The 19,478-nt window shown below is 46.0% G+C and overlaps 1 protein-coding gene and 1 long non-coding RNA gene across 3 annotated transcripts in view; both read right to left on the bottom strand.

Moving 5' to 3' along the window:
- Positions 1 to 8,233: 8,233 nt before the first annotated feature.
- Positions 8,234 to 19,478, bottom strand: part of LOC308591208 — a 186,575-nt gene continuing 175,330 nt past the window's right edge. Inside the window, exon 2 of the long non-coding RNA XR_014010061.1 lies at positions 8,234 to 8,394. This is a non-coding gene — a long non-coding RNA (uncharacterized lncRNA). The remainder of the gene's footprint in view (positions 8,395 to 19,478) is intronic.
- GABRD (gamma-aminobutyric acid type A receptor subunit delta) overlaps positions 8,234 to 19,478 on the bottom strand; it is a 43,338-nt gene continuing 32,093 nt past the window's right edge. For both annotated transcript variants that reach the window (XM_081201596.1, XM_081201597.1), the window contains 4 exons: positions 13,644 to 13,781; positions 12,624 to 12,779; positions 10,508 to 10,719; positions 8,234 to 9,617 (listed from right to left, as the gene is read on the bottom strand). In XM_081201596.1, coding sequence (XP_081057722.1) covers positions 9,327 to 9,617; positions 10,508 to 10,719; positions 12,624 to 12,779; positions 13,644 to 13,781 — 797 coding nt within the window. In that variant the 3' untranslated portion in view covers positions 8,234 to 9,326. The remainder of the gene's footprint in view (positions 9,618 to 10,507; positions 10,720 to 12,623; positions 12,780 to 13,643; positions 13,782 to 19,478) is intronic.

The following is a 19,478-nucleotide window of genomic DNA, read 5'->3' on the forward strand; positions in this document are numbered from 1 at the left end:
AGGCAGCCAGGCAGGCAGACGGCGAGAGCCCCGCGCTGGGCGGCCTCTCCTCGCCGCCGCCGCCCCGCCTCTCGCCGCCCGACTCGCCCGCCTCCCTCCGGGGACGGCGCCCCAATCGAAAATTTGACTTTAAAAAAAAAATCTTTCAAATTTTTTAATTTTTCCCACGGCACACCAGGCAACATCTCGCGGCACACTAGTGTGCCGCGGAACAGTGGTTGAAAAACACTGGTCTAAAGAAACACAGCAGCAGAAAGGGGACAATGAAGGCACCTACCTGATGTCAAGATGCAAGGAGTTCCAAAGTTTAAGTACTGCCGTCCTAGAAGATTGATTTCTTACAAGTGTGGAATGGGTGTCAGGTGGCACCCAGCTCCCCATCTGGTGTCCCTTCAGCCTCTGTGTCCAGATCCCTTTGGATACGCAGGGTATTGGTGAGGTCCTGAAAATTATGAGGGGAGATGGGAGTTCGAATCCAACAGCATCTGGAGGATCCCAGGATGGTAGAGCCAATAATGGTATAGACAATAATGAGGAAATGTCAGACAGCTTTAAAACAGCAAAAAGGAGTCGGATCCTGGAGTGCTTTACAAGAAAAGAGCTGGCACCTTTTGTCAATAGACAGTTTCAAGGGAGGGTAGAAAAGATTTTCCCCGTCTATCATTTCATGATGCTTTCCTGCCCATCAATTTATTTCTTTTCCTGTCTTCACTTAAAAACTCTCCCAACTCCAGTGCTTACCCCCACCTTTGCCACACCCCATGGTAACAGACAACTCTGCTTCAACACGGTGCTGTCACTCCTAATTGGCTTTGTAATAAATGTTGCTCTTTTATTCTCTCTCGCAGAACTTTTTACAGAACTAAAGTTAATGCAAACACCCGAACCACCATCTCCACCTCAGCTCCCCAGCCTTCCTCTGCCCCCATGGCAACTGAACCCCTTTAAGGCATTCCTGGCTAGTCCTATCAAAGAATGCACAACCTCCTTGGCATGCGGACAATTCACCGGCATTTTCTCACTTTCACAATGACTTAGCTCCCAGAGATCATCTGGAGGGTGGAAGGAGATGGGGTTCTACTTGTAAGCCCATTGCAAGCTCTCAGGACTGGGTGGGAGAAAAATCTGACGTCCGTCCCCCCACAATGTAACATGAATTGGCTTCATTGCCTCAAACCTATGTGATCAAAAGTGGCAATTTGGACTCCCTTGCTCTGTTTAGGGATATAAAATGGATTCAGCACCATGGAAAGAGATCACATTTTTTGCCGGGTCTCTGGAGCTCCAGAACTGCCTTGTTCCCACACAGGATTCCCCCCAACTTGCAGGTGGGTCTCCACAAGATGTTGGGATGCCAACTCCCACTAGGCAGCATGGCTAATGGTCAGGGCTAATGGACACTGTGGTGCAACAACATCTGGGATCCAACGGTGAAGGAAAGCTTGTAAGTGTGGAAACACCAGACTTCCTTCCCTTTCTGTCACCTGCCAAACTGCTTCCCCCGAGCGCAGAATAGAGGAAGCTGCCTAATATAGGAGTATGCTGTTAATTTATGCATTAATTTATCCCACAGAGTTGTTTTTAACCCTTTATTCTTTTCTCATTTTGTGCTTTCTGAGTGCAATGGCTGTTATACAACCACATTCTTGATGTACAAGTTCTTTTGAATACGGGAAAGATAGATTAAACAGAATGTTTTATTATACAAAAGAAATAAATAAAAAGAACGGAGTTTAAGCAAGACAGAAAGTTCAAAAGATAGGATCTTGTTTGCTGTACCAGAATTCATTGAAACTGTAGAGCGACGGTGTATGAAAAAAACCCCAGCTGATTTCCATGGTAATCTGCACAAGTAAGCTTGGAGGGTGGCATGCCAGTATTATTATTATTTAGCCTCTCTTAAAATAGGCCAGCCCCATGTTTAACACTTACATTAAGAAGATAACTAATTTTCTTTGGTTACTTGTCAAAGAGAGAGGTTATAAGTATCAGCAAAATTTCCAGAGTTATGAACATCAGCGGCGGCTGTGGGGAATTAGAGGTGCGTTACTAATGGGGGAAATTATCTCATTCGCTCTAGGAGGTTCTGCATGAAGGAAGTTAGCTGGTTTTTAAAAAGCTGATCAGCTGAATGGACACCTTTTGAAAATGCCAACTTCTCTCTCTCAGGCCCAGCACCAACGGTCAGTTAAGTCCGGCACTGGCCAAGGGTACCAGGGGCTGGGAAGGCCCTCTTCCTTGCCTAATCCAGCCATGCCACCATGCACTGCCCTCCTCACTGGACCCCTTGGAAGTTCTTTTTATTAGCAAGAAGCAGAGCCATGTATATATAACCTGAACCTGTGATGCAAGGATGGTGTGATGGCCTGGGATTCAGACTTGGAGGCTGAACCTGAGGAATCCCAGCCTGCACAGGAGTCCCCGCCTCCAGAACCAGCTGAGCCGGGGCTGGGGCTTGAGCCTGAAGAGGGTCCTCACCTGTGCTGGATCCTCAGGTGCAGGCACCAGCTGAGTCTGCTCTGGCTCCTGAGGTGATGGAGGGCCCATTGCCTGCAGGTGATCCACTCTCAGCCCCGTCAGGGGAAGCTGAGGTTGCCTCTATGTCCGGTAACCCTCCAGCCTCTCCTGATGTGATGGCCTGGGAATCCGATTCAGAGGATGAACCAGAGGAATCCCAGCCTGCACAGGAGTCCCCGCCTCCAGGGCTGGCTGAACTGGGGCAGGGCCTTGATTCTGAGGCGCCTACACCTGTGCCGGATCCTCAGGAGCAGGCACCAGGTGAATCCATTCTGGCTCCAGAGGTGGTTGAGGACTCAGTGCCTACAGGTGAGTCTCCCCCTGGGCCCAGTAACCCTTCAGCCTCTCCTGAACTGCAGAGGCTCAGGGCAGAGAGGCGAAGGGAACTGGTTTCTCCCAGGAGGAGTGCTCGCCTTAAGGCCAGGAGAGGTGGGTCTCCTGGGGGCCGGGACCGCCCCTGGCCTCAGAGAAGATAAAGGCCAGTCAGCCCGGTCCCAGGTTGTGGAAGCAACGTCGTCGTTGAGTACCTGCTCCTACCCGGATCCAGACCTGACCTTCCAGTATTCCTGTCCCCGCCTGGCTTCCTGCTTCGGACCTCGCCTTGCTCCTTGTGAACTGTTTCCAGGCTAGTGACTCAGGACTGGACTTTGACTACGACAACGGTAACCTTTCCCCCGGGACTAGCACACCTGAGCTGCAGAGGCTCAGGGCAGAGAGGCGGAGGGAACTAAGTTCCTGCAGGAGGAGTGCTTGCCTCCAGGCCAGGAGAGGCGAGTCACCTGTGGACCGGGGCTGCCCTATGCCTCGGGGCAGATAAAAGCCAGCCAGCCCCAGTCCCAGGTTGTGGGAGCAACATTGTTGGTAGCCTGTTCCTGCCTGCAGGAACTCTTCTGCCAGAGTTTCTGACCCCACCCAACTCCCTGCCTTGGATCCCGCTTCAGCTTTGACGGACAGTCTCCATACCACACCCTCGACCTCGGACTGGACTCGGACCTCGCCGCACGGTTAACCCTCGGGAGCAGCATAGATCCACAATATTAACATCCCAAATAGGTTTGTCATATGTCCTCTTTTTCCAGGACGCATCCTCTTTTCCCCCCTTTGTATATAAAATGAGAGTTGTCATAGCTATCCATAGTTAAAAGCAGAAGTCGGCAAATGTGTCCTCTTTTTTGCTCTTCAAAATATGGCAACCCTACAGAAGGTCTTGCTTCTCCCATAGCCACAGCCTTGGATTCAGGCAGAAGTCAAGCATGGCTTTGACCCTCTGACTTCCCAGCTTTCTTCCTCTCCTCCAGCTCCCAGCTCACATAACTCCACTCTCAGCTCTGGGCTTTGTCTTTCTAACTACCAGCAAGTTAAGAGAGGGGGCCCACCTATTTGCCAGGGGTGGACTGTGGTAATCTTTTGTATTATGGCACACTGTGTGAGGCCAACACTGGACACCTTCAAGCAGATCTTCTCACTTTTTCACACACACACCCTGGCTCAGCACCCTGTGGGGGGAACCGCCTTCACTACCCTAAATCCGCTGCTGTATTTGTTATCTGGCACCAAGCCACTTCCTTTGTTACCTCAATGGCCCATTACCTCACTAGGAAGCTAGTCTGACTATTCCAGGAATTTGAATCCTTACTTAGATTTTAAAATTTGCTGGACCCAGGAATTAAAAGGGTCTGGGTGTACAGCCTACCCCCCCAAAAAACACACACTTGTAACAGTTATATACAGTGCTTTTTTCTGGGGGGACGCAGGGGTACGCATACCCCTAAACATTTTGTGAATCTATGTTTGGCCTCATTGAGGTGCAGTATTTCAATATGAGTAGGAAAATGAGAGTACCCCTAAACATTTTTTTTTAGGGAAAGAAAAGCACTGGTTATATAGCTGGTGGATGCAGTATGCAGAGAGAGGAAAGGTTTCTTCTTCCTGTATTCCCTCTTTAAACCCCATTGTGTCTTGCAATGAGAGATTTTTAATCCCATGGGGCATATCATGAGTTCCTCCCCCCACCCCAATACTTATTCCTTCCCTCTATTATACTTGCTATGAATTCCCTCCCCATTCCCTCCTCCCCCTATTCCCTCCCAGCCACAACCACACCATTCTGTACAGCCAGTGTGGTGTAGTGGTTAAGAGCGGTAGTCTCGTAATCTGGTGAACCGGGTTCTTGTCTCCGCTCCTCCACATGCAGCTCCTGGGTGACCTTGGGCCAGTCACACTTCTCTGAAGTCTCTCAGCCCCACTCACCTCAGAGTGTTTGTTGTGGGGGAGGAAGGGAAAGGAGAATGTTAGCCGCTTTGAGACTCCTTCGGGTAGTGATAAAGCGGGATATCAAATCCAAACTCTTCTGTACACTCAGATGTCCTTTACTGACTGTTTGGGGGTTTGTAGTTTAAACCTTTTCCCTACGAATTTACAAATGCATATACTTGTGTGTAGCTCAGCAATCTCCCGAGTATGGAGATAGTACTAACATACTTTGGATGGCGCCGTTTCGCCTCCAAACGGATAGGCACCCCAGTTTGCTATGAGTGAGTGAGTCCTGCAACAAAACGTTCAGGGGACTCCATTCCATTCTACAGGCACACAACATTCTGTGGTCACAGTGCGTTTCACTGGGGTGTTTGTGTATGTGGGTGCCTTCCTTAGGCTTCATCAAGGCTCCCAGCCATCTACGTACGCAAACCTTGGAATCCTCCTGAGCATTCTCTAAAAAAATCTCCTGCTTGTGGCCCCATTTTGGCTACAGTCCTGCCAGCACTCACCACCTGAGTTTGCTCTTAAGAGGGAGTTGTGATACATTTGATGTGCCAACCATGGCTAAGTGCCAGTAGGTGGTGGATGGAGAGTTCTTGAATGGTGCACACATGCAGTATATTACATGGTTCTCTGGAAGGAGTATTGTTATTTCTCTCCTTGCTCTTCACATGTGCAGAAGGAGGAAATATCATTCCAAAGGAAGCTACGGCACCAGATGCCTTGCGGATTGTACTTGACTGACCAACTGGCTTTACTTAAGCTTATAGCCCCTGCAAGGACCCAAACAGCTTGCAAAATGCCATTTCCCGACACTCTTACAGCATCCACTCTAGATGGGGGGTGGGGAACGCTGTCATTCCTACATCCAGCATCCCCTATATCCAGGAGCCCAGGCTATGCTTAGGCTATGGACACATAATACATGCTTTCCCCCAAAGAATCCTGCAAACTATAGTTTACCTCAGAGCTACAGTTCCCAGCATCCTTAGCACACTACTGTTTGCTTGATTCTTCGGGCGAAAGCATGTACTTTAAGTGTATGCTATGTACACTCCTGGTTCCAGCAAGTAAGTGGTACATTCAAAGGGGATCAAAGAGGATTATTTGCTTTTTGACTAAAGACTGATCTGATACCACAAAATCCAAGACACCATTCAGAACAGGGGGAAAAAGAAATAGATCATGTAAGTCAGAACTTGCTACTGTGATGTTATTTAACACAGTGTTCTAAGCCCTCTAGAGAAGGATGCCTATGTATTTCATCAATTTTTTTAAAATAGAAAAGCTAGTTTTTAATCCTCTGTGTGGGCGAGGAATTGCCAAGTGCTTTAAAGGCACACATAAATTACACTCTTTGGCATGTGTTCAACTACCGCAAGATGAAAACTTATTTTTCACTCCAACAATAAAAAGGGAGCCTTCACAACTAGAATTTCAGACACGGGAGTTTTTAAAACAAGCGAAGAAAAAAACTGCTGTTCCTAAACACCTCTTGTGAAAGAGGACCATACAGCGTTCTTAGAGATATTCAGTACATGGAGCCCGAGGAATAAAAGATTGCTAATTAAAAAGGTAATAAGAGCTGAGATTTCTGTTTCCAGCAGTAGATTGTCACCTGCAGGAGCTGCAGCTCAAACAGGCAGACATTCACAGGCATCACTCAGGATGGAGAATCTGTCACCCTCCAGGTGCTTTTGGACTACAGTTCCAATCATCCCCATCCACTGCTCATTTTGATTGGGGTGGGGACTAATGGGAATTGTAGTCCAGCAATGCTGCTTCCTCATCCCTGAGCTGAAAGAATAATAAGTGACAGGAAGGATCTTTGCCTGAGACCCCAGAGAGCCGCTGCCAGTCAGAGTAGGCAGTACCAGCCTAGATGGACAAATAGTCTGACCTTGTGCCTTTGAACTCATCCAAGCAGATCCCCAAAACATTGACTGAATAAATAAATCCCACCAGATTGTCCTTCTTAGTCAACCCACTGAAATTAATGGATGCCAAGTTCAGTGGGTCTAATCTGGGCAGGACTAGCATTGAATACAGCTCATTGATTTTACTGGATCTTACTTCCAAGTAAATATAGTTTTTAAAAAGCACCATTTAAATTCCTCTTGAATGTAATCTTGGGAGAATTCCATTTCCACCCCACCCCACCCTCTTTTCTTTTCTCTTGTTTAGTTTTTCGGTGCCAACCATTGGCAGAAAGAAACTTGGCAGTCTGTTGATTCTCCTTTCTAACATTAAAAAGTGTTTCAATTTTCTTAACCCAATGGCAGCACCTATTAGCCGAAGAAGTGCATTAGGAGCCTATTGCTCCAGCTGTAGAAGGCTCATTGGGTCTGTGCTGGGGTGTTTTTTTTTTTAGTTCATTATCTGCTGAAGTAACACAGTCCCATTAAGAGCCAAAGTGGGAGCCTTTTGGATGATTATCATCATAAGCCTCAACTCTTCCTACTTCCCCATCCATCCCCGCCTCACTGCCCCGTTTGCATCAGATGGTGATGTTCAGCTACATCACCCTCATCCCTCATTCATCTGTAACATACTACGCTATCCTGCTTCATTTTCAGTCTGTTCCTCCAACATTAAAGCGGAAGAAGCTCGCACAAGGGTCTCACTGGGCCATGCCATCAACACTCTTCCACCCCCTCTTGTTTTTGCTAAAGCCAAATTAACATCTAAAGTTGTATTAAAGGGAGGCTTTCTGCAAAGGGATTAGATGCAGAGTTAATATGTTTGCGGGCTGCTGCCTCTTCCACACATACCCCAGTCTCCCCAGGCAACAAATCTTGGGAAGTGATGCTAACTTACCTCCCAACCTTGTGGTGCTGTTTCTGAAAGACAGGCTAGTCCATAAGAAAATATCTCTGGTCTGTAATTGTGGATCAGGTGGCCGAGTTGGACCAGGGTGGATGATTTGCATGGGCCCGACCTGACTCAGCTCTGCCCACCCGGGTACTTGGTAGGGATGTGATTTCGCTTGCTCATTTTCCCCCGATCATTTCTGCACCAGTTTACAATTCCGATCATTTCTGCACCAGTTTACAATTCCGATCATTTATGCACCAGTTAACAATTTTAAAAAACAAAAAAGGCAAGTCCTTATTCATCAAGAGAATAGTGCAACTTTCCCAATAATTCTTCTCTGCAATTTTCCCTAATCTACCAATCAGGATGAATGTTCATTACATAGCCAATGTCGTCTAATTTCCCTACAAGCAAATCAGGATGAACACCCAATAAACAGGCGGTCTGGATCCACCCAGTGATTCTCCAGAGCTGCTTACATGTCTGTGTTTATGGTGTACATATAAAAAACACAAATCTTTCTCTCTCTCTGTAATTTCGCAAGCCCTTGTTCTCTGTGGTGAATCTCGCTCCCTTTCCATTGGATCTTTGTTCCCCACAATCCAGCTATGAAGTATCCGTGATAAAACAATTCCAGCCAAGCTCTGTGTCATAGGCTTTATTTCATGCTGTGGTTAGAAGAGGATAAAAAAGTGTTTTAAATACTTTATCCAAGACAAATGATACAGTTTTTTAAAAAAAAACCAGAATCCCAAAACCCAGTATTACCCTTTGTCGCCCAAATTTTAAAACCATTAAAGATTTCTTTAACTTCAAGGAATATGTGTATATGCATGTGTGTGTGTGTGTGTCTTTCCCACTCCACTCTACACACATCCCCATTACCCCAGCCATCAAAATGCCCAGCTACAGATATCTTAGCATCAAATAATTGTAGAGTTGGAAGGGACCCAAGGGTCATCTAGTCCAACCCCCTGCACTGCAGGAATCACAGCTAAACCATCACGTCCATACAGAGCTATGACACAAACTGTGCAGTCAAGTAGGGTGTGTGTGTGTGTTTTAAACAGGTGCAGATTGAAGAAAGAAAAGTTCTCAGAACTGTGAAGAAATGGACTGCCAGCCAGCTAGCCTTTTAATAGTCCAATCACAAATAAAAAGGTTTTCTATTGGGTCCTTAAAAGCCGGTTAAAATCCAGACCGTGCAGAGCTCCACCCTTGCGTTTTTCCTCCACTTTTAAGCATCTCTCCCCACAAACACCCGGCAAAGCAATTATTCCCTGGCGACACACACCAGATTAGTTTGGATCAGACCCTGATGCACCAGGTGCTATTTTTTTCAGGCCCCAATCCAGGACTTATCCTTCATGAAACTGGAAGATGACACGACGGATGAAGAAGTGAAACGCCTTATTGTTGCGCAGGATTAGGCAGCTGTGGAGCCTTGGCAGGAGTTTCATGCCAAACTGGGGAAGACTGTGGCATCTGACTCGCTCTGTGGAGACTAAAGAGGGGGAAACAAGCCAATAAAAAGGGGTGGTGGCCAACTGCTTTGCTGTCTCAGCGACAGAGGAAGGGAGAAGAACAATCCTCTCTATTAACGGAATATCCATCTGGCTTTGGAAGTGCTGTGGTTAAAAAGTTGGCCCTGAGTAAGGCCCTTCCATTAAGAAGCTCTGCTTTTGCTCAGAGGATCTCAGTTGCCTGTTGCCCAGCCTGCCTCCATTTTGTGACCCTCACATTGTGTAAGCCACCCAGTAGATGACATTGACCGCTGCAAACGCTGCTGGGAAAACTGCCCTAGCATATATGTCGATGGTATCTGCATCGATGGGCTTGAAGAGAGACTTCAGGCCGTTTTTCTTCTCGGGTTTAGTCTCCTGTTGCTTCTTGGTCTCTCCTGCTTCCACTTCCACTGACCCAGGCAAGTTTTTAGGGACTCTGTGGTGCCTGTTGGAAACAGCAAGTTCCTGGTTGACGCCCGCTATCGAGAGGGAAAACATAACAATGGCGTTCTTCACATTGACCTGAAATGAGAAGCAGAAAATGATCAACATGTCTGTAGGCCAGGGGATGGGGAACCTGTGGCCCACCAGATGTTGCCATCCCTCCCTATAGGCCTTGTTGTCTGAGGCTGCTGGGCCAGCAACATCTGGACAGCAACATGTTGGTTTTCACTGGTGACTTACCTGTGGCCCACCAGATGTTGCTGGATTGCAACTCCCACCATCACCAATTGCTGATAGTACTGATGCTGATAGGAATTGGAGTCCAGCAACATCTGGAGGGGAACAAGTTCCTCATAATTGAATTAGGTAGTCATACTGATATCTGTGAAACTCTCTCCAAGTAAGCATATGGGGCTGGCATCAGCTCCTGGCATCCTTGGAGAACTGCCAGGGCTTGTTGCTGACACCTGCCTTGACTCTCCCTTAAATATTTTCCTCAAGCCAGCAGTAAATCACACAGAGTAAGTAAAGTTAACTCTTTATTAGAAAAAAACAGGATCTGCAAAGGAGTGCCTTTTGGCCTCCCTCATCTCCTGCTGCAGCTTCTAGCTCTGATTCTGGACTGCTCTATGCCCCAGACTCCCCCCTCTCACTAAGCCCTGTTACCGCTGCAGCTACAGACCTCTCCTCCCAGTTTCTTCATCTTTACCCTCAGACCACACACCACTGTCCCACCACCAATCCCCTTGCTCTTCCCACGGGGGTTCCCCCACTGGTTTCTGCTACTATTCCTCTGTGTCCAACCAGTCCATGGCAGATAGGTTTATATGATCAGAAAGTGGCTTGCTTCTCCCATTACTCCCCCCCTTTTTTGCCTGCATGGCTGGAGAATGCTGGACCACACATTTCAGCCCAGTTCTACCGAATGGGTGGATCAGAGTCTGAACCCACCAGAGGCTCTTACTGACCTCTTCTGCCTGCCTGCTGGTCTTGATCTTGTCTTTTTGCTTCTTCATGTAGTCTGCATTGAAGTGAGCAAATGCATATTCCACTAGTGCGGCAAAGACAAACACGTAGCAGATCCAGAAGTACACATCCAAGGCCTTGATGGCTGAAGCCCGTGGGAGTGAAGACCGAGCACTCACCATCAGGGTGGTCATGGTGAGGACTGTAGTTATACCTGAAAGAAACAAGGTGTGGGGGAGGATGTCCCAGCTAGAGTTTAATTCTGTTTAGTCCAAGGCTGGGAATAGCTTTTTTTCAGTCTGAGGGCCACATTCCCATCTGGGCAACCTCCCAAGGGCCATATGCCAGTGGCAAAGAATGCACATTTCACCTTTGCACAGTAGGCCAGATTCTATACTCACTCACATAAACCACTCTATTCCTCATACAGGATAAGCATTATCAGAGTTCACATTCCAGCCAGGGAAAAAGCACCAAAGGGTGGTGCAAAGCAAGGCTGGTGAGGCATTTGGCATGGGAAGAGTCCTGGGGAGAGTAGAGAGAGTCGGGACCATACCCTGGTGGGCTAGAGGGCTGCATTTGGCTCAAAAGTGAACAGGCACCCAGTGCAGCAGCTTCACATCAGACATCATGCTCGACTAGTGGTGGGGGAAGAAACGCCAAGAAGGAAAGGCACATGTGTGGGAGATTAACAACCAAACCTAACAAATGCATATTCTTGCTAGTTAGCATGAGCAGGGGCTAATACAACTGAGCTGTATTGCTGATTGATAGACAGACAGACAGATAGATAGATAGATAGATACTCATGCCATAGAAATACAATTGGTAGAGAGGTCTCTGTGTGATGTCATTTCCCCCTCCTCACCTAAAGAGGAAGTTCATATAGTACTTCCTGATCCTTTCTCTTTCTGTGACCAGCCATGAGGGCAGATGTGCCCTGTGCTTGCGCCAACTTTAGCCACATGCCTGAAGCTGGTTATACTGTAAATCTAAGTTTTTTGCCTGCATAGTTTTTACTGCTACTGTTGGCTACTGTTGCTGTGAACCAATGCATGATTATAAAGTAACTACCGTAGATTCCGACGAATTAGGCGACTGGGCGTATTAGACGACCCCCCCCCCCAATTGGCAGCTGCAATTTGGGGGTTCGTCTTATAAGCCCAGTCACCTAATACGCTGGGCAGCTCCGCACCAGGAGAAAGCCGCCCAGCACGGAGCGGAGCCCGCCGCCCCTGCTGCTTCCGAAGTGGGCTCTCTCCTGGCACAGAGCGGAGCCCACCACTGCTGCTGCTGCTTTCTCCCACTGTGGAGCTGCCCCCCCCCCCGACCTCTTTTCCAGGGTTAAAAAGCCGTCTTATCTGCCGGAATCTATGGTACACCTTTTTTAAAACTTACTTTACAAGTTGTTGCCTGATTCTTTGTAAAATGGGGTAAGAAAGGGAGTACATTTCCAAGCACAATCCAAAGTGATGGTGCTGACCTTTAAAGCCCTAAACGGCCTCGGTCCTGTATACCTGAAGGGGCATCTCCACCCCCACCGTTCTGCCCGGACACTGAGATCCAGCGCCGAGGGCCTTCTGGCAGTTCCCTCACTGCGAAAAGCCAAGTTACAGGGAACCAGACAGAGGGCCTTCTTGGTAATGGCGCCCGCCCTGTGGAACACCCTCCCTTCAGATATGATGGAAATAAGCAGCTATCTTGGGCAGCCCTGTTTAGGGAAGTTTTTAATATTTAATGCTGTATTGTTTTTAACATTCGATTGGAAGCCGCCCAGAGTGGCTGGGGAAACTCAGCCAGATGGGTGGGGTAAAAATAATAAATTATTATTATTATTATTATTATTATTATTATTATTATTATTATTATTAGCTTACTTCATAGCTGGACTTGCTCAAAAACATGGTTTTATAGCCTAATTCCTATGCTTTTAATTTGGCTGCCAATGATGGGATTTTAAAACTGTTCAACCCACACATATGGGCGCCTGGAGGCATAAATTGCAATTAATATAGCCTCACCTACCCATTAAAGCCCATCCAACAAAATGCTCAACCCACTTCTGTGGGCTTTAACACCCTACAATAGGTCCCCAGCCATCAAACAATGCACTTTTACCTAGCGAGACTCGGGCAGGCACGGCTGACTGACTGATCCAGAAAGAAACCCATGACATGGCGACCAAGAGGATGGAAGGCACATAGGACTGGATGATGTAAACACCTCGATTCCTCCTCAAGTGGAAGTGGAGGCTCAGCCGGGGGAATTGACCAGCTAAATGAAGGAGACAAAAAGGCAAATGTATTTATTTACATCTTACCTTTCTTACAAGGAGCTCGAAGTGGCTTGCATGGTTCTCTCCCCCATTTAGCTCATTTTTATCCTCACAACAATTTATCCTGTGAGTTTTATCCTGTGAGGTAGGCTAGCTCTGAGTAAGACTAACATTTGGATACAACCCTTTGGGGGGGTATGTAAAAATGCACATTTTCATGTGAAATCCATTTTCATGGGGGGGGGGGAATAGCAGAATGATGCAGTCTTATGGATGAACAAGTGCAGAACTGACGCTGACCCAAAATAGACTTATCCATTCATTCCTAATGACACTGTATAAATAATAATGCAGTTAATTGATTTTAAAAGGTCTCTGTCCCTCCCCTGTCACCACATTTATATTATTCAAAGGAGCTCACCCCAGATGTAGGAGACCCTGCTGAGTTGGGAGTTGAACCCTGGGTCTCTCCACAGTTCTGGTCCAAACCAGGTTTTATTTGTAAGCGGAAAATATATGTAGATTTAACTTGCAAATATCAATAAATCAACTAAAATGCATATGATTTATTTAATATTACGGTAGTGGAAATTGCATGCAAATGTGTGTATTGTGTATATTACGTATGAATGTGCATGTTTGTCAAAACTGCACACAAAAATGTGCACATCATTAGAATGCTGATGAATTATCATGAAGATTTTTCTTTTTAAATTGCTAAAAAATGTGGAGAACGGAATTTAAGTTTGGAAAGATCACAATATCCAGAGATCCTTCCTTCCCTAACTCTGGGCAAAACCTAGGTGGATTTTACCCAGTCCCATCCCTGCAAGGCTTTTAAAAGGACTGGAAGCTTTCTTTACCAGATTTGAAGTTCATCACTTCTGTAGCAAACCGGTAATTGGTGATGGTGAACTGAGCGAGCTGCAGCTTATCCAGTCCATGGATCTGATCCTGGTTTTCAGACCAGTGGTAGACAATATCCTCTGAGGAGTAGCCATCTGTCAAAAGAAACTGAATAAATACAGGGATACGGGAAAAGATAAGAAGATTGACATGCTCAGGATGAAACACTCAGAATCCATGGCCACAGTTCTCTTACTGGTCCCACTGGTTAATGCTTTCTGGCCCACTTCAAACCTAATGAACCCAGTTCAGTGTATCAGAGCTAACCAACCTGGAAACAAGCAAGGTGTTCTCATGCTTCTCTTCCCATCACCCTCCCCTTTTAGGAAGATAGGAAGCACCAAATCAGGCAACTGGTCCATCTAGCTCAGCATTGCCCACACTGACTGGGCTTCTCCAGATTTTGCAGTGCAGATTTTAATGAAAACAACATACAGAAGTGCATGATACGAGGGACGTTGCTGTGTAAAAAATGTTCCTTAGGCAAAACTGCATTAAAAGAAATTCACACAAAAATGCATGATGAATTTTCACAATGACTTTTTTTTTTACTTAGAGAATCGCAAGCTAATGTAGAGAGGATTGGAAAGACAGAAGGATATTAGCCAACTGAAATGTATGCAGGGGGCGATGACTAAGGGTCTGTCCACACTACTGCTTCTCCTGCGCCCAAAAAGCATGGGTCCGGTTGACCCGGACTTTCTAGGCATGGGTCTGAGCTGTTTCCCCCCTTGCCACGCTCCTTTCCCAGGCAAAGCCGACTCTTTAGCTCTAGATCAGAACTGCAATCTGCGGAAAATCAGATTGCCATTTGCTCTGACTGAGTGCTAAAGAGCGGTTGTTGTTGTCATTGTCCCCAGGAAAAGCAGCGGGACAAGAGGAAGTGTGGATAAGCCCTAAGTTGATAAAGGATCAGGAAACCAAGCCATATGGAGAAGTGTTGAGGAAGTTAGGTATGTTTAGTCTGGAGAAGAGAAGACTGGCAGGAGATATAATAATGATGATGATAATAATAATAATTTTTATTTATACCCCTCCTCCCCAGCCAAGGCTGGGCTCAGAGCAGCTTACAAGCAATTATAAAAACAAGTTGAATGATTACACCTTAAAAACAGAATTAAAATACAACATTAAAATATTGAAACATTAAAATATTGAAATGTAGCCTCCTCGCAGGAGGAGAAGGAAAAGAAAAAAGAAAGAGAGGGAGGGAATCAAATTGGCTCCAAGCCAAAGGCCAGGCGGAACAACTCTGTCTTACAGGCCCTGCGGAAAGAAATCAGATCCTGCAGGGCCCTGGTCTCATGAGGCAGAGCGTTCCACCAGGCCAGAGCCAGAGTTGAAAAGGCCCTGGCTCTGGTTGAAGCTAATCTAACTTCCTTAGGGCCTGGGACCACTAGGGTGTTGCTATTTATGGACCTTGAGGCTCTCCGTGGAGCATACTGGGAGGCGGTCCCGTAGGTACGAGGGTCCTAGGCTGTGAAGGGCTTTAAAGGTCAAAAGCAGCACCTTAAATCTGACCCTGTACTCCACTGGGAGCCAGTGCAGCTTGAAAAGCACTGGGTGAATATGCTCCCATGGCAGAGACCCTGTGAGGAGCTAGGGCAGCCCTGTGAAGAGTGAATTACAGTAGTCAAGCCTGGAGATGACCGCCGCATGGATCACTGTGGCCAGGTCGGGGCGGGAGAGGTAAGGGACCAACTGCTTGATGCGGCGAAGGTAGAAAAATGTCGCCTTGGCTGTTGCTGTAACTTGCGCCTCCATGGAAAGGGAGGCGTCAAGGATTACACCCAAACTCTTAATGGAAGGCAATGGCACTAATTGGGCCCCCACAAGAGAAGGGAGTTGGTCCCTCATCCCCATGCTATCCCGACCCAGCCATAGGACCTCTGTCTTCGAAGGATTTACTGTATTTTTCGCTCTATAAGACGCAACAGACCATAAGACGCACCTAGTTTTTGGAGAAGGAAAACAAGAAAAAAAATATTCTTAATCCCAGAAGCCAGAACAGCAAGAGGGATTGCTGTGCAGCGAAAGCAGTGATCCCTCTTGCTGTTCTGGCTTCTGGGATAGCTGCGCAGCTTGCATTCGCTCCATAAGACGCACACACATTTCCCCTTACTTTTTAGGAGGGAAAAAGTGAGTCTTATAGAGCAAAAAATACGGTAGTTTCAATCAGTATGATATGATAGCCATCTTCAAATATCTGAAGGGCTGTCGCGTGGAAGGTGCAGCCAGCTTGTTTTCTGCAGCACCAGAGGGTAGGACTGTTGAATGGTTTCTTTAAATGTAAAGGTTCATCATTGTTCCACTCCATGTGTATGTCTTTAAGGGGCCGGAGCAAGGGCCAGAGAAAACTAACGAGACCCAGCTTTACAGCTGTGAAACGTAGCAGGTGCTGCTGAGTTGTATTTGATTAAGGCGTGTCAGCATTTAGGTAGAGTATATAAGGAGCAGCACCTAGCTCTCCCATTACCCTGGGGGATGGGTTGGTGGTTGGGTCTGGTTTGGTTTGTTAATGTATTTAGTGTAAATGGAGTTTTTGTTTTTCTTATTAAAACCTTTAAGTACTTTTTGAGTCCTTTCTTTTTAATGCATGATCTCCCCAGCAAGCTCTCTGCAGCGTTACTATACTGCATAAAGCCAACATCTTTGGTTATGGGCCCAGCTGCTGAGTGGATGACTGCATATTTTTGGACTCTGAGAAAGGTTTGAAAACTCCTTCCTCCTGTTAGCGTAGTTTTTGTGGGTCTGGAAGAGTTCCAGAATGGTTGACCGGGTTCCTGAAGCTGAGAAGGCTCTGGTCTTCCCACAGCTGACAGATGAGAACTATACTTTATGGTCTTTTCGGGTGGAGGCGCTTTTGACCTCTAGAGAAGTATGGACCTATGTAACTGATGACCCTCCTGACCCAGTAACTAATGCTTGGTCGAAAGGAGATGCAAAAGCCAGGGCGATAATTAATTTGGCAGTCAGCGACCAGCAAGTAGTCTATATAAGAAATAAGAAAACTGCCAAAGAAATGTGGGACAGTCTTGCAGCAGTGCATGTTAGAAAAGAGTCAGCGTCTGCATTGACGTTTTTCAAGCAGTTGTACCAGACGAAGTTGCAGCCTGGTGGTGATTTGGCAGCACACTTGAGACGTCTGGAGGCAATACGCGGCGAGTTAATTCGAAGGGACATGGAGATACCTGATATTCAGTATGTTTTTATCATTCTATGTTCCCTTAATGAGGACTTTGATGGTATAGCTAGCCAGATATCTGCCGTGCCACCAGCACAATTAACTGTGGAAGGGGTAACGGCAAGATTAATGGGCGAGTTGGATAGAAGGGAGGCTTGTGCCATAAGCACTCCTGTTTCCAGAAAGAATGAGGAACGCCATATGCAAACCTGTGGTGATACAACTGCATTTAAAGCTGCAAAGCGTTGTTGGTTCTGCAATAAGCAAGGACATTTTGCAAGGGACTGCAGATCCAAAAGAAAGCAAAGTACTCCCAAGCCTGTTTCTGTTCGTCAATCACGGTCGTCAGCCCAGCAGCCAGCATCGTATAGTAGAGACAGAAATGAGCCGCGAGCTTTTCACGCTCGGACTACAGATCGTAAAAGAATTAAAGATGCCAAGTGGAAGTCTTTTGTTATCGACTCAGGAGCATCGCAGCACGTCTGCAATGATCGAAGCTTGTTTATTTCTTTCGAAGAGGAAATTGGTAATGTACATTTAGCCAATTCACAAGTCCTGCAGTCGCTTGGCAGGGGTACCGTTAAACTTGACTCTTTAAACATTACAATAGCGAACTGCATTTACTGCCCGTCAATAGACAATTTATTATCAGTAAGGTGTTTTGCTCATCAAGGCATAACTGTGCGTTTTTTAAAGTCTATGTGTGAGTTTTTTCGAGGGGAACAAACGTCTATTATATGCCCGGGAATCTGATGGTTTATATAGACTGTATTTTCGAACCTACTCCCAATCGCCTATAAATTGCAGAGCAGCACAGTCAAGCCAGGGGTTGAGGAATGTAAGGCCACATTCTGGTTGTGTCCACATGGCGCACAGAATTCTGGGACACCTGAATTTTGCTGATGTAATTAAGACAAAGAATATTGTCGATGGCCTCAACTTAAAACCATGTAAATTCTTTATGCAGTGTCTATCCTGTTGCAAGAATAAGATTAAGGTTGCACGCAAGGGTAGGTGCTCAGATAGGAAAGTAACTGAGCCATTTGAGCGTGTACATTGTGATTTAGTTGGGCCACTCCCACCATCATTAGGAGGTTCAAAGTACTGGCTTACCCTCATAGACCAGTATAGTAGATATTGTTGGACTTATGCAATAGCTGAGAAGTCCCAAGCATTTGAGAAGTACAAGGTTTTTTGCAACTGGGTAAAAACACACTTTAACAAACCAATTAAGAACCTGTTTTCTGATCGAGGTGGGGAATTTGTTTCTGAAGATTTTGAGAAATTCCTGGAAGCGCAGGGGACTACTCATGAGTTATCTTGCCCCCGAAGTCCCTGGCAAAATGGGCTTGTTGAAGTTGTGCAGCGTGACCTGCAGGCAGGGGTTAAAACTTATCTGCACGATGCTAATCTGCCCAAAGACTTTTGGGCTGAAGCGCTCCATGCCTTTTGTTATGTTAGAAATCGCAGTTATCATTCTGGTTTAGATGTCACCCCCTACGAGAAGCTGTTTAAAAAACGCCCTAATCTGAAATACCTACGCATTTGGGGTTCAGATGTAATTATGCATTATCCTGCTAAGCAGAAATTGGGTGAACGTAGTGTTCAGGGAAAATTAATGGGCTACCAGCAGGGGGCATACAGAATTTACATACCAGCAACTGGCAAATTTCATATTACCAGAAGCATGATACAAACTGTAAATTGGAATGGGGTTGCTGTTTTCCAAGATACTGATGGTATAAATGATACTGTGGAAGCAGCAGCAGCAGCAGCAGGAGGAAATGGTGCTTCTGAATTAATGGGGAAAGACAAAAAGCCTGTTGAATCTGATAATTTGTTTGATTTAAAGTCACAGGCACCTGAGGGGAGGTTAGATTCTCTTGAGTTTTCTGACCGTGAGCTTAGCCTACAGGCACCTCTTCAAACTGACAATGATGATTTACAACCTGAAACTAGTAGTTCACTTAGTCCCATTAAGTCTGAGGAGTCTGACTCTCCTTCCGGACTGAGACGTTCAGATAGAAAGAGACAGAAGCCACAACGTTTCGCAGATGAACATTTTAATACTGTGTATGCCAATAAGGCGGTTTTTGAGCCAAAAAGCTACAATGATGTTCAGAATTTACCTAAGCACCAAGCTGTAAATTGGTATAAAGCTATGAACTCTGAGATAGCTTCTTTAAAAGAGCATAACACTTGGTCTCTTGTACCACAAACCCCAGATATGAGACTTATTGATTCAAAATGGGTTTATAGAGTTAAAACGAATGACAAAAATGAAGTTGTAAGGTACAAGGCAAGACTAGTTGCTAAGGGTTTTCAACAAATTCCAGGAGAAGATTATGATTTGTGCTATTCACCAAGTGTAAAATATGAAACAGTTAAACTTTTGTTAAAAGATGCATCACAACGTGGACATTCTGTTTATCACCTAGATATAAAAACTGCATATTTGTTTGCAGATTTAAAAGAACAAATTTTTATGCGTGTTCCTGAAGGCATAGACGCTGCTGAAGGTTTGGTATGCAAATTAAATAAATCCCTTTATGGTCTGCACCAAAGTGGAAGGAATTGGCACCAAACTTTAGCAAAAGAATTGCTAGAT

This window comes from Podarcis bocagei, assembly GCF_964188305.1.
Source record: "Podarcis bocagei genome assembly, chromosome: 7".
In the NCBI taxonomy this organism is placed as follows: Eukaryota; Metazoa; Chordata; class Lepidosauria; order Squamata; family Lacertidae; genus Podarcis; species Podarcis bocagei.